The sequence below is a fragment of the Ostrinia nubilalis genome, chromosome 5 (assembly GCF_963855985.1).
Source record: "Ostrinia nubilalis chromosome 5, ilOstNubi1.1, whole genome shotgun sequence".
In the NCBI taxonomy this organism is placed as follows: Eukaryota; Metazoa; Arthropoda; class Insecta; order Lepidoptera; family Crambidae; genus Ostrinia; species Ostrinia nubilalis.
Window position 1 is genome coordinate 2,499,999 of NC_087092.1, and position 15,078 is coordinate 2,515,076.

At 36.1% G+C, this 15,078-nt stretch overlaps 1 protein-coding gene across 1 annotated transcript in view; it reads left to right on the top strand.

Annotated features, from left to right (window-relative positions):
• The window catches only part of LOC135072114 (uncharacterized), a 521,318-nt gene that overhangs the window by 192,683 nt on the left and 313,557 nt on the right, over positions 1-15,078 (top strand). Inside the window, exon 2 of the mRNA XM_063966067.1 lies at positions 784-1,198. Within this exon, the coding sequence (XP_063822137.1) occupies positions 784-1,198 (415 nt within the window). The remainder of the gene's footprint in view (positions 1-783; positions 1,199-15,078) is intronic.

Consider the following 15,078-nt stretch of genomic DNA (forward strand, 5'->3'; position numbering starts at 1 on the left):
AGCGTCCGCCGCGCACATTACAAGGGTCGAACCACAACGATCGCGTGACGTCACGGCCTGTAGACCACCTAACTAAAGCTAGAGATCTAAATACAGAATGTGGCATCACACTAAAGAATACACTTCCAACAGAACGATTGAGTCGGCCGTATATATACTTAGCGGGGTAAAAAACTTCGTCACCGCGGTTTAGGTAATGCGGCTATTTTTGCGCGTTCTTATTAGAATTTTTGAGAAATTTCTTATTGGATTACTAAAACTATCTTTTATTCTGCTTACTATATAAAAATATTTTCCAAAAGATATGTATTTCTCTCATAATTTGGCCAGAAAAAGGAAATTTTCTGGCCGAGGTGTGCAGAAACTTGTACAGCGCCATCTATGAAACGCGATATAAACTAATGGCCAGCCATACTTATAACTTTGATGGCTCTTGATGTTCCATTTTAAATTCAAAACTTAGAACAAAAAATATTTTTGGTTTCTTTAATGTTCAAATGAGGTTTATTGCAGTAATTAATTAATTATTAAATGAGTTTTTAAAATATTTTGGTGGTTTTATTGATATCATAATTTTGACAGAGAATAATGTTCAGTTGTTTTGTTAACATTTCAATACTTATAAAAATAAATACTTATTGACCAGAAAAAAAAATGCACAATCAAACCACTTCTTATTTTATTAAATTATTTATTTATTAAAATTTGGTATTCAAATAAAACTAATTACTAAATTTTGAGTTAAAAAAAACATGAAGTAATATTGTTTTTCATTTGTTCCAGGATATCCAACAACGAAAGGGATGAGAGTCCGGGCACAGACGGTAACGTCTCCCCAGAGCCACCTGACAGGCCACCCGGGAAGGTTCGCCAAGTCCACCCCGAAGACAAAACGCAGGTCCTAGCCTACGACTCCACATATCGGAAGAAGAACAAACCAAAATCCCTGCCACTAGAAGTGCATTACAACCATTTAGCAAATACAAACGTTGCTTTGTCGCCCGTGTACCCGTTAACGCCAAACATCTGCGTTGAAGGCGGGAAGATTGAGTTCATCAAATCGCCGCCAGATAGCGCGCGGAATAGCGTGGCGCTAGCATCGCCTCCTCAAACGCCTCTGGTGGCGAGGCGCGGATCTAGGGATAAGCGCGAGGTTCGTGTGTACGACGAACCGACGGAGAAGTTCGACGGTGATAAGGTAGGTGGCGCTTTTTGTATAAAAGTTCGGAAAATATCCGCTGAGTCAGCAACAGCGCTGCGTGGCTAGTTACCTGACTGCGCCAGAAGGAGGGTTGTGTTTTTTTATCAACATAGGTTCTTACTAAATTTTCTCTTCGGTACTAACATAAATAAAAATGACAGAAAATTTTACTACCTACCTAATGCTGTTGGTTTAGTTATCAACTTGTCATCTTTTTACAAAAAAAAGAACATTAGTAAAAACGTAAGTAAACGCAAGTGAACGTTGTTAAAATAATCTTTCCGTATAGGTAATGTTATATAGTCAAAAAACTTTTTCTAACTCAAACAGGACCTTTAAAAATAAAGCGTCCAAAATATCTTATTCCTTTTCAATTTGCAGGAGCAAAGTTGCCCAAAACTGACCCTTGTCAAAACCATTCCTCACTTTGCATTTGTTTCTGTTAAATCTTTTTTTCACGGTATTTTTCTTTTACTGTGTTTTTATTTAAACTAATATAAAAGAAAAAGTTCAGGGAAAACATGAAGAAACGGTAACGGGGCGGATTAATAAAACCTCTTAGAAGTCTATAGATAGCGTGTAAATAAATAAACTCAAAAAACTCATAAAAAAGTACATAAAACTTTAATTTTTTGCAAGCGCTTTTACACTATCCCAAAAAAATATATCAGTCTGGCCATCACACCACTTCAGGGCAACAATAAATAAAATAGTAGGTTCTTGATGATCGGTAAATTAAACACTAAGATGGTAGACATTAAAAATAATATAAAAAAGTACTTCCTCCTTTTTTTTGAAGTTTGTTAAAACTTGCAACCTCGGTTCACCGGCTTACATCACTCACACTCGTCTAAGTACATTTTCCCCATGTTTTTCTCTCCTGGGACTCCAGTAATTGGGCAGATGCACCTTAATACGTCTTTAGTCGCGCTTAGATTGTTCCCAAATCCTCTGTGATGGGTGTTTTGAAGATTGTCCCGAGAAAGATTTGGGGCTCAATCTCTTTCGGGCTTATTCGAATCTTGACGACATAATGATTGCGAATTTTAGTCAATTTTGTATTCTTTTCAGTTTATTGGGAGTTGCTTTTAAACAATTTATTATGACACACTTTGCTCTTCCTGTGACAGGAATTTCTGAATTTTAAGAGAATAGTTAAACTGTGACATAATTAAGATACTTATGCCCGTTTTCACCATCAATACCTAATTTTTAAGTGACCCCTATGGTAACACATGACAGGAATTTTATTTTCATAGGGGTCACTTAAAATTAGGGTTTGATGGTGAAAACGGGCATTAGTTCCCACGATGTTCATTGATTTACGCAACCGACGGTAATATCCGCCGGTTTTCTTTCACCTTATTGTCACTTCTAAACAAAGGCAGAATGTAAGTATTATAGCAAAAGTACTTTAAAAACTCTCAAGTCTCTCTATTGCTCCCAAACAAAGCTGAAAAATTATGAAAGAGCAAAACTGAATTTAATAACTCGACTGCAAACGGTTCACAAGGAAAAGATAAAGGAACAGAACAAACTATCACAAACGAGTCGCAGATTAAAATTATCTGTAGTTCAGACTTGCAAATTGAGACTTAATTAAATTAATAATTGCTTACATTCAGGTTCAGACGGCGTGCGAACTCATGAATAACCATTTTGTCTTTGAAACGCACAGATTAAATATCTTGACAGCGTTTGATATGAGCAAAAAGTTCTTTTAACGCATCAGACACTGGCTAGTAAAAGAAGAACCTATAATAATTACGGTTTATTTTTCATTCAAATAAATTCGTTTACAAAAAAGTATATGATTCATAGACTAAAAATACAGCTTGAGTCTGATATTTTAATAATTTGTTCTAAGCAACTCATTTAACTGCTTTATGTCCATAATGAAATAATTTTCCAATTTGATAAAATAGTTCCACACAAAGTGAATAAATTTATCACTCTCTATTTAGTAAATATTACAGAATCTTTTATGTGTATCGCCTCAAATTAAATATGAGCGCAAGTCCTTACTTCATATACGAATAATTCACAAATTAATAAGGTACGCCAGCTGAATATTAATTTCGGCATAAATTGGGATTAGAACTAAAGCTACCGAAACCGAATTACGATTTACCAATGCAAAAAGGTTTCGATAATAGCAACTTTACGATCGCTAGATTTACCGTTCAAATATGCAAATATAGCCGATAGCCCTCTGTCTGGGTCCTAGGAATTTACTGATGAGGAGAAGGATTAAAGCGTAGAAGTAAAGTTCTTGTGGAACTCAGAATATCACTAAAAACTGGACTGTCGGCACTGGGCTATTCAAATTAAAAAAAATGTGCATATCAGGGGGTATGGTTCAGACCCCGCCAAGATGAGATAATAGGTATGTTGTATTTTTTAAGTATGTTAGTATTTAAACATTTATTTCCTGCACACTACATAAAATAGTAACAACTAGTTAACACGATTTTTTTTTACTGTAAGACAAAAAAATTGGCCCCAAAATTGCTGCCCTAGACTCTTCCTAAACTCTGCCATCTGGTAACTAATGTCCATGTACACACTTCTGAATTAAGATAACGTAGGTACGTAAAATTTTAATTCGTCTGCTAAGAAGAACCTGAATAGGTTTCACAAGGGTGTTTTGCACGCATTTGACCAAATAAAGCGTGTATTTGAAGTAGGTAATCGTTGTGTGATTGGTACTTCTGTGCTTTTTCCTTTCACAAAAGCTAGGACATGCCTCTGGCTGGACCATGACGACTTTATTAATATTAATGGGCGAAGGAAAGCCACTTTAAGAGCGTCTGGACAAGTCTGGAATCCAAGGAATTCTCTGGAATTCTAGATGATTTCGGTAGGATTTAGACGTTCTTTAGCGTTTGCTCTAAGATCGATGCTTTGGAAATGCTATGAATTTTTCATGAGTTCTGAGGAAACAAGATTTAAATTGCAAATATGGGAAAATATTATCATATGGGTATTAAAATTAAATATGGTAAGCGAGGATATAGGATCAACTAATTTGGGAGAGAGGATGTTACATGGCTTCTATTATTTATTTTATTTGTTTGTACATAAGTTTTAAAATATGTAGCTTTGGCATTAGAGTAAGTACACACGTGTTTGGTGATGTGTATTGTCTTGGAGTAATAAGTAATCAACCCCTCGAAAACACAAAATGTATTCTACTCGTATTAGAAAAATAGGTATTTCCGAAACTACGACAATAATTTCAAACACTAAACTGAAATGTATTAAATCCTTTTCATTACATATTTGTCATTACGAAACTTTGACAATCTTCCATAGTCTGTGCCCATTGCCAACCTGACATTAATGTCAAAACCACTATCACAATGCAAAACGATTTGGCCGCAAAATTTCACACAGAAAACGGCGTTCGATACGACAACCTAATACAAACTTGGGAGGGAATAGTCAAAGGAACTATGAACCTTATTTCCTACACCATTTGGCAGTTGGAAGAAAATCACAAGTTTGTTTACATGTTGCTGGCCACTCTCTTCGTGGTGTTTCTGGTGCTGGATGCTAGGAGTCCTCGCATGGAGAGGGCCGTACGCATGGAGAGAGAAGTCAAGGAACCTACAGGGAACTTGAGGATATGCCCGAGGAAAAGGTGATGACGCGTTTTGTAGTTGCGGTGAAGAGGTGATGAGCCAAAGCAGCCAAGGGCTGTGAGAGTGATGAAATAATGGTATTTCAACAACCCGAGTAGTTTTTCTAATGGCCCAGGTCTAAGACTTGACGAGGCGTTTTAACATGATACATACAAAAGTTATATGTGTGTGTACACAAGAAACCTATTTCATTGGAAAGATTGATACTAATTCTATGTCCTAACTAAACTGGGCTCAAATCTAGACAACAGCAAAGAGGAGATCTATTAAACTATTATTGGTATTGATTACAATATGATGAACTTGTAATTAATTAGTTTCAGAATAATAAACATCCAAAACATGGATAAGGCGAACGCGAACGTAGAGGACTGAAAAAGGCTATGTAAATTGAGAACGGCTACGAAATTACTGAAGTTATAAAATAGTAATAAGAGTCAACTCTGTATGTACGTATTTGTATATAACTATGTACCAAATTTCTGCTTTTTCTTTAATCCATAAAAACCTATGAAGAACAATTCGATATCGATTTAGTACAAGATATACCATCGTGGAATTCCGCATCTTTATTCAACTGAAGTTGGCGGATCAGGGGTCTATTTTGCAAACCCGTTTCGATAGAGTCGCGTCGTTTCCATCTCTTTCATCTTATACGATAGTTCAAAGAATTCGTGCGTTTCAGCCAAATGAAGTCCACTGCTGGCCAGAGGCCTCCCCAAGGATTTCTGTGACATGTCCTGTGCTGCCCGCTGTTTCCAGCGGCCTGAGATCATCGGTCCTGCTAGTGGGAGGCCTTACGTCTCCCGGTCCTTGTAAAGAGTGAAAGAGACAGGTAGAGCTGGATATAAGTATCGAATTGCAGAGTAGAGCCTCACTGCGCAGTAATCCCATCCTTGGCACTCCTCCATACTTGCAATAAAGAACGCTATCTTGATTTCTGTTCATTTGACTAGCGCATTGGCTCTCAAACTTTATGAAGATTGTTGGATCTTTGAAAACATTTGGGTCCCTAAAATTATGCCCTATATTTAGTCTCATAATTAGTATGGAATTATAGTTGGATTTTGAGAATTAAACCCACTACTTGTCGAAAAATAAATCAAATTCCGTGAACTCTTCGCTAGTCGCCCATAAGTAATATTATTATAGTCAAACGATCTCGAAAGTCTAGACACAGATATGATTTAACCGCCTGTCTCTCTTTATTATGCAAAACTTGTACACCCATATACATTACTAGCTCTTGCCTACGGCTTCACCCGCTTGTAATTTTACCTGTAACATAAAAACTTTATCGCTTGCGTCCCTGTTTAAAAAGTATCTTATGGACTTTCTCGGGACTCAAACTATCTCTATAGGTACCAAAGTTTATTAAAATCGGTTCAGTGGTTTAGGCGTGAAAGCACAACATACAGACAGTCTACTTTCGCATTTATAATATTTTTAGGGACTAAAGTTTGAATGATCTAGGTTTGCGAATCGCTGGCGCAGACCGTAGCCGAGTTTATTTCCTTAGTTTTCAGCGTAATGACACGGGGCATGCATGAAACTGTTCGTGTCTTCGTACAAATAAACAATTCGCTATTGATTTATATTGGCGCAGAAGCAATGTCTTTATTTTTATTTGGGCATTGAACTTGATTATAGTAAAGGCTCTTTCAAATTAGATATTTTGAGGACCGCACACAAGTTTATTGCTACCATAACAATAGTTAGTGTGCGGTCTTGTAAACGCACGACAGACGTCCAGCGGAAAAGTCTAATGTGAGTGCTTCTTAATTTGCTTCAAAACAGTAATTTAAAAAATAATAATTGTAATAACTAGGAATTTTGGAACTTTTCTTTTAGACACACTTCACAATTTAGTGTGTGCTCTTTTATTTATAAGTTCAATCTTTTAGGCTGGGTTGCACCACCTTACTTTAACTTTGACAAACGTCAAAAATCTGTCAAACTCCATACAAAAAACACTAGTTAATGTTATAGTTACGGTCAAAGTTAGGTGGTGCAACTCAGCTTTAGAGTCTTACCTCCGTTTAAGGAGTCTTCTGACGATAATGATTTTAATTTAAAGTTTACTGCCACTAATATTTTATGACTGTAGTACATGATTAATCTTAAAAGCACCAATATTTTTTTATGTAGGTACGTCGTATTATTTTTGTTGATAGTTCGTAACTTAACATTCGACATCTAATCGTATTTCTCTTTCACACTAGCTAGGATACCAGCATGAGCATAACAATAAGACAGATTTAATTATGCTGATAAAACTAAATTGAGAGACTTCCGTAGTATTTCCATAATAGACACCAAGAAATGAGTCATGTCAAATATAATAAGTATTTAATAATTGCATAATGATTACGCATCAACATCAAAGGCGAGCGAAAAATATCATTACCATTCAAATGAGACTGTCACACGTCTCATAAACAAGTCAAATAAAAGTTAACTGCCTCTAATCAATAATGCATAAAATATCACGGCTATAACAACTCCATGAATACAATTTTTATGGGATCCCACATCCAATATTAGTTGACCTCTAACACACCCTGTATTTCTTTGAAATACACCAAAATTGGAGGGACTAGGAGGTATCTAGATATGCCGGTCGATCATGAGCGATACGTAAGGTGACCATGCGATGGTTTATGATCAGGACTCACGAGACATGTGATGCGTAGTGACATCGCGATTGTTATCTTTATTTGAAGTCGTGAAAGTTTTAAGAGTCTGGACGGTTCTCGATAAGGTTTACTTTGGGAAGTAAAGTTTTTATTAGTGAGTCCTGTATGGAGTTATTAGGGAGGTGTATAAATAAGGTATATGAGACTGAAATTGACATGTAAATCAGATAATATTTACGATGCAGACGGTATAAGTTAAGTCTTATAACATATGGATATACCTCTCCTAAGCGTCCCCTTTTAGTGGACGGTTTGACAGGTGCTTGTTATGTTATCCCTTTCAATTCCCACCTGGACATACCAGTTAGCGAATTTGATTCTATCAGGGAAAAGGTTAGTTTGAAAACCACAAACATTTATTCCCGCAGTCGAAGTTTTATGCATGTATTCAAATTGAGATTATTTCTTAGTACCTAATGTTGTCTTAAAATGATCTCTTTATGTGCAGAAAAATCTATTTATGTGCCTGTTATTCAGTCGCTAATCACCATTGATAGGACTTTAAATTACCAATTACCTATTTTTAGCAGTTATTTATCTACTTTTTGTCTTGGTGTACCGTTGTCCGTTTAAGTTATTCTTAGTACCTAGTATTTGACGATTGCAACTTTTTTACACGGCTGCGCCAATGAATGCGCCTGAATATTATGTTTTTTTCTCGTGTTTTTATTTGAAATAATGATAATCCTACATCTTACTCACCTACGTATGTCGCATGGCCACACTACCGTCTGTCGCCTGTATAGATCGGCTTTGATGAATTCCGCCCGCCTTTTTTGCATGCAAATGCAATCAATCACACAGATAACCGTCATTTAACAGATTGCCTTGGCCTGCACATTGTCATACCCGATTGAAAAATAGATGCCCCAAACTCGTTTGATAGCACGTGAATAATTTTGGCAGTTAATTGACGGTGAAGGGGCATCGGGGAGATTGGAATATAATCCCTGAAATGTACCTTCAGGGCATACGTGCTTTATCTCGGAATTCATTTTGAAATGGACCTGTATCAATTCATTCAGGCCCTAGAGTATCAGACTTCTATGTCAGATTTCGCGCGTTTGATCCCAATCCCAATTAAACAAAGATAACATTTTTCTGGTGCCCAACATACTCGTATTACTCGTATCTTGCTAAGTTTGGTTGGCATCACCAAGAAGCCTTCTTCAAGAAAATCTGAAGAATCTCTATACAATGGGTCGAAGAAATTCAAATGGCCATCTAAAGAGCACTTTTACATAATGATAATAGGACTTGATTCATTAAGGAACTCGAGAGTGGTAGATACGTTAGTAAGTTTTTAACACAGAATCAATCAGGGTCTGCGGGTGTCTATGGGCGACGGTAATCACTTACCATCAGGTGATCCGTCCGCTCGTTTGCCTCCTATCACATAAAAAAAAAAAATCAATTGATGCTCGTTGAGACTTTGTTCAATCATTACCAAACGCTTCCATATCAAAATAACCGCGCCGCGGCGCTTTTTCTACGCCATTTTTGCTTCTTTTTTACGTCGTTGACATTGTTAAACTAAACTCAAATTAATAGGGTACAGACACCCAATGATATATTCGGTACAGGTGGCGCAGAACGCCATCTGGCGGGCTGTAATTAATTCCGTTATGGACAACCATTGGCCGGCGGCCAAAGTGATGATTTTGGTGGACTGCTTTTAACAATGGCCGTTTTTTGGAGATGTCCGACGATAGTTTTTGGGGTGGAACTGCTGGCAATTTGTTGGGAAGACCTCTGAACCTGAAATGGTGGTGATTTTGAGACAACTGACGACGGTAGATAAGAGTCTTGCATGGTCTGCAGCAACTTACGTGGTCAAAAAAATGCAAAAAAAATGTCTAAAGTGCAGTATGTTAGTATTTTTCAGATATTTTTATAAGGCTCCAACTTCGTACAGATTAATGGTTTATTTAGAATCAATAATGTTTAATGTCTTATGCTTTTATGAAGGAACTCATTATCATATTTCCTCAGATCATAGAAAGAGAATAGATATGAAGTCGCGCGTAACTACAACAAGAACCAGTGTCCCCACATTTCCCCCACCACAGCTCCCACACACACATTCAACTGTGTAAAAACAAAGCGACTGAGAGTCTACGACAACATGTGCAACCGGCTTAAAAGTGCTGTGATTGGCCAGAAGGCGTGCCTTATGGCCAATCAATGGCCGCGTGACGTGACGCACACTTTGAAAAAAGCAATTAGAGAGAAGAAAGATAAAATGGAGTCGATAAGATATCGATACTTTAAATCCTGGGGGCAAGGCTCGAAATTGGTTTAAAAAATGCTTGTATGAAAACCTTTTTATTATTATACGTTATTATTATGTTCTTTAACGATTTTTGCATAAAGGAGTCAGTTCCATTTTGTATGGACGAAAAACTCAGAATCAATTACACAGGCCTGCAAAATGAGGGTCATAACTTCCTCTCTAGAATTTGATAGCTGATTCTAAGGTATTTTGGTGCGCTGATTACGAATATGTACTTAGTTTTTCTCCATCACCTCCAGATTTTTCAAAAAAAGGTACAGATAGAAAATAGGAAAAAATCAGAAGTTTTCACATAAAAAAATATATATTTAAAGAAGTACATTACTTTTAACTTAAAAAACTACTAAAATATAATGATAACTATTTACTAGTCTAAATTACATGTAAATTTTATTTGTGAAACCTGGTCCTTTTTTTTCCTGGAAGCTTCGGTTGTTCGATTTTCGCTTAAATTTCCGGTTTGGATAGTCGTGCTTCAATAACCAACAATAGTCCGTTATCATGCTAGTATTACATCTTCCTTGATACCGGACTTCAAGCTCTTTCAAATCTTGGTTAAATCTTTCGCCTTGTTCTTCGCTAACGGCTCCTAGATTTTCTGGGAAGTAATCAATGGGCGAATTAAGGAAATTAAGTTTAATGCTCATGTTACAACCCATTACACCAAAACTTGCAATCATTTTGGCCACTATTTTTTTATAGTCGGAGCATAGACATATCCATAGCATAGGCGAAACGATTTTGAAGCAATTTTTCTATCCTTTTGACCACTTGCAAAGTTCTAATAAACAAGCCTTGCAAATTTTATGAGGAGTCCAAGTTTTGTCTTGGTTACTTAAAACGTATCCAAAATAACTTTAGTAAATATTTTTCACAAAATCTGTAATGCTGTTTCATTGTTTTATAACCTTAAATTTCCCGCAAATATTACAAAAACTGATCGGAGAATTTAAACAACTTTGCGATGACATTTTAAAGTTTATGTTGCAAGATCCGCAGTTCAATAACATAATTTGCTAAATCACTTATACAAAAACCCTTTGGTTTGTCTTTATTACACCCTTTTCTAATAATATTTACAATAATTAGGTAATATTACCTATTCATTATGTATGAATGAGCTCATTATGAAATTAAGCCAAAATATCCCTTTTTCGACATGTTTAATGCGAATTACATATACTCATTAGGTACTAATTAACAAATTACTGATTTGCATTAATTTCTATGTCCCCTTACATTAATTAAATGGAATAAAAATTAAGCTGAAGTAATTTAATGACGTTTTATAAATTTTAAAATGTAGGCGCTCAGACATTTTTGAGCAAAATCTTAAATATTCAATATTAAAAATTCCTGACGTGATGGATTTTTTTTATTATTTTTCTCGTAATCAGCACATCAGAAACTATAGAAAACGTTACTCAGATTTCAAAGGGGAAAACCATTGCAGACCTGTGTTATTGGGACTAAATGAAGTTACCTTATATTAATTTACCCCAACCAAAGCTCAATGTCGTTATCAATGGAGTATAGAAGTTATAGACTGACAAAGTTTGTATGAAAAGTCATGGGTTAAGTAGGTACTTGCGATTTTTACCAGTATTTACAATATTGGTAATATATTATTATTTACTTTAATAATAATAACAGGATCACTGTAATTATTATTAACTACTATCGCGCATTAACTTTTTAATTATGGCGAAATTCGTACCGCCTATGTTTATCAAAAATAATGCCTATATTAGGCTTTCAACTAGCTCTTATAGTAATTACATAGTTGACAGTTACTAATCCCTTCTACTATTGTTATTGTTTTTGTAAAAACTTAAAAATCGCAAGCAACTCATGATTTTTTCATTCAAAATTAGAAATTAGAAAATAATAATTTACTTCTATTTATCGATAATAGGAAACCGTATTAGAACACGAGCCCTGCACTATGTTACGACCGGCACATGCGGCCGTACTGTGTATTTTCACGCGTCAGTGGATATCGGAAGAAATAAAATACATTGCGCAGTAGTTACGCATGACATAAAGTGGTTGCTAACTAAATCGTCAATGTACGACGTGTTTGAATTTTTATCACCACTAATTTCGATATCGCAGTAAATGTCACGGCACTGAATTCGTTCGTAAAAATGTTTAGTTTTTTTATTTATAAGCAAAATACCAATGGATTTGCAATACTTACATGTGGTAAATGACTTCATTGTTCCTGTAGTTCTTCGTTTCACTTATGTTATTGCACGTTACGACGCATTATCCAACAATATCGGAGAACATTTCCTCAGTACGACTGAATCGCGACTAACCTGGCGTCGCGGGCGATGTTCGTTTCTGGGCATATCGCGGAGACACGCGCCACGCCCCCGTTTCACATCTATTCCCTTCTATGATCTGAGCATATTTCTCATACAGAAAATGATAACAGAATTATTTCTGTGATAGACTGATATCCCAGTAGATGAAGTCACAGACAAAATCTTACCTTACTCTACAAAATTTCAAGAATTTTTTTATTGCACTAGCGGTCGCCTGCGACTTCGTACGCGTGGATTCCGTTTTATCTCCTTAGGGGTGGAGTTTCGTAAAATCCTTTCTTAGCGGAGGCATCCGCCATAACATCTACCTGCATGCCAAATTTCAGCCCGATCCGTCCACAGGTTTGGGCTGTGCGTTGATAGATCACTATGTCAGTCAGTCAGTCACCTTTGAGTTATACAGGTGTTAGATAAATGGGTAAATGAGCCGACACTAGCCCATGTTAACATGGGCATATAAATGGTATGGTGAAGTCAGAAAATTGATATCTTCATTTTAATTATTTTAATTTTCATACAAATAGGATTTTATATATATTTTATAAAGTTTATTTTGTATGAAAATTAAAAAAATTAAAATGATGATATCAAATTTCTGACTTCACCATACCATTTATATGCCCCTGTTAACATGGGCTAGTCGACACTAGCCGACGCTCATATACCCATTTACCAAACACCCTGTATATGTCAACGTGAAATTGTGAACTCTGTCAGTTTATAATATAACGCGTTAGATTGTAAACTAATAGTAGGTTAGGTTAGGTTAGATTGTAATTTAACTACGTCAGATTATAATCTGACGGAATTCACAATTTTACGGTGACATATACATTTAGATTTCCCTTTGAAAAATGTACACAATATCTTTTGTTTACATATTCATCAAATGGAATTGACCTAGAGTGAACTTAAAAGCAAAAAAATACAGGCTTACGCACTCTGCCGAACCCAATTTGAGTAATGGAGAACGAATTTGGCAAATGCACGCTTTGAGCAGCGCTGCCGGCTCCGTGCGTGCCGCAGTAATTAGTATGGGTTAATGCATTAGTTTTTGAGGGGGTTTGTATGAGTTGTTGTTTATTTTGAGTCTTTTGACACCTATTTTTTTCAATAATAGTCGTTACATTTACTCGTCCTTGTTAAACCCTACCACTGCTTCAGGATAATCAAGTGGTAAGAATCCAGTAGTAACTATGAACAGCGCAAGAAACTCAGATACTGAATAGCTAGAGTACCTAGAGATCATTTTTGTTTGGCAGATCAATTTTCATGCTAGTTTCACTTGAACACTCTCGTCACGACTTGGGTTGAAGATTGGACATAATTATTTCTTTTTATTATTTTATCATACATTCATTATTACAATCACTATTTAAAGGTTATCTGATATTATAAAGAGGAAGAGAAGTAGAGAGCGGATTTTGTAGGTAGGTAGACATAATACGTCTCTCCAAGTTCTGCACCTGAAGGCATCTCTATCACCTTCCAAATAAAGTTTATCAACCTAACTTATACCAAATAAATCTTAGCAGACCAAGTCGCGAGCAGAAGCTAGCTGCATCATATTCCGTAAAAACAAACCACACAACAAACATTACTCACCCGATCATCCCAACAATTCGGCGTCTGTCTCAGTATCAATATTTTGTGATTTACGACAAACATTATGTCACTGCGCCTGCGTGATAACCGACTGTTTACGATACGTCTCGTACTAGAGCCATGAACGAATCGTTATGTAGATGTACAGAGTAGGTACAGAGTAATGTAGGATGCTGTTTTCAGCAGCTGTCAAATAACCAAACAATTAGTGATGTACCTACTGACTATTTTGTTCGAAAATCGTGTTTAGTTTCTTTATGTGCTGTCGTCCGTTTATTGACCTCTTTGATAACTTGGTAGAACTAGGACCAAAAGAAGACAGCATTTTGAAAAACGTAATGTAGATTATGTAGAACACTCAGGCTGGGTTGTACAATCTTACTTTAATTTTGACAAACGTCAAAAATCTGTCAAACTCCATACAAAAACCACCGGTTATCGTTATGGTGCAACTCAGCCTTAGCAGCTTGATGGACCGACGCTCCTTGTTCTGATGACGATATCAAGCTTTATTGTATTGGTTATCGGGAAGGCAGCCGGTTGTAAAGACAAAATTAAATGGTTTTGCGAATATTGCTCCGAAAATGGAAATGATAAATGAAAAAAAAACTGGTGATCACGTCCAAGTTCCAACACCTTACCTACCTTTAATAATATTTCCCATTTTGTAAAGTTTTAAAAAATGTTATACCACCTCATTCCAAAAGCATCATTTTGACCTTGACACGCTGTCAGACTTCTCCATTTCCTATTCCAGTTATGTAAAATTAAAAGCAAATATTCAAGAATTATTAGCACACATCACTTAGCATAGCATCACATGTTAGTGAGACTGAATGCTCTGTTATTTAGATTGGTCTGTGCTCAGTAAATGAAGTCCCGGCATAACGTTAGCGCATACGCGCGCGCGCATCGTACCAAAACAGTTTTTATTATGTGTACGGATCGACTCAATTGATCTATTGTTTCAACAGCCGTGCGCCTGAGTGTATTCTCAAATCAATTTGAATTATTTTAGTGTTCTTAAATGTAGGCAGAGTAGTGTAAAAAAATAGTGATTAACATACTTTGTGGCAGCGATAGAGTGAATAAAATTGTGACAGTGATTTTTCAGTAGTGGTAGTTTTAATTTGGTGAAGTGGTGATGTTCAATAACAATAAATATAGCTATAACAACTACAATGATGGTGGAGTTAGTAGTGGGTCTTATTTTAAGGTAAGCACTAGTTGTCCAGATTTAACAATATTATATCTTGAGGCAAAAACAATCATCATGTTTTTTTTTATCAGCGCTAACAAAAATTCGTTC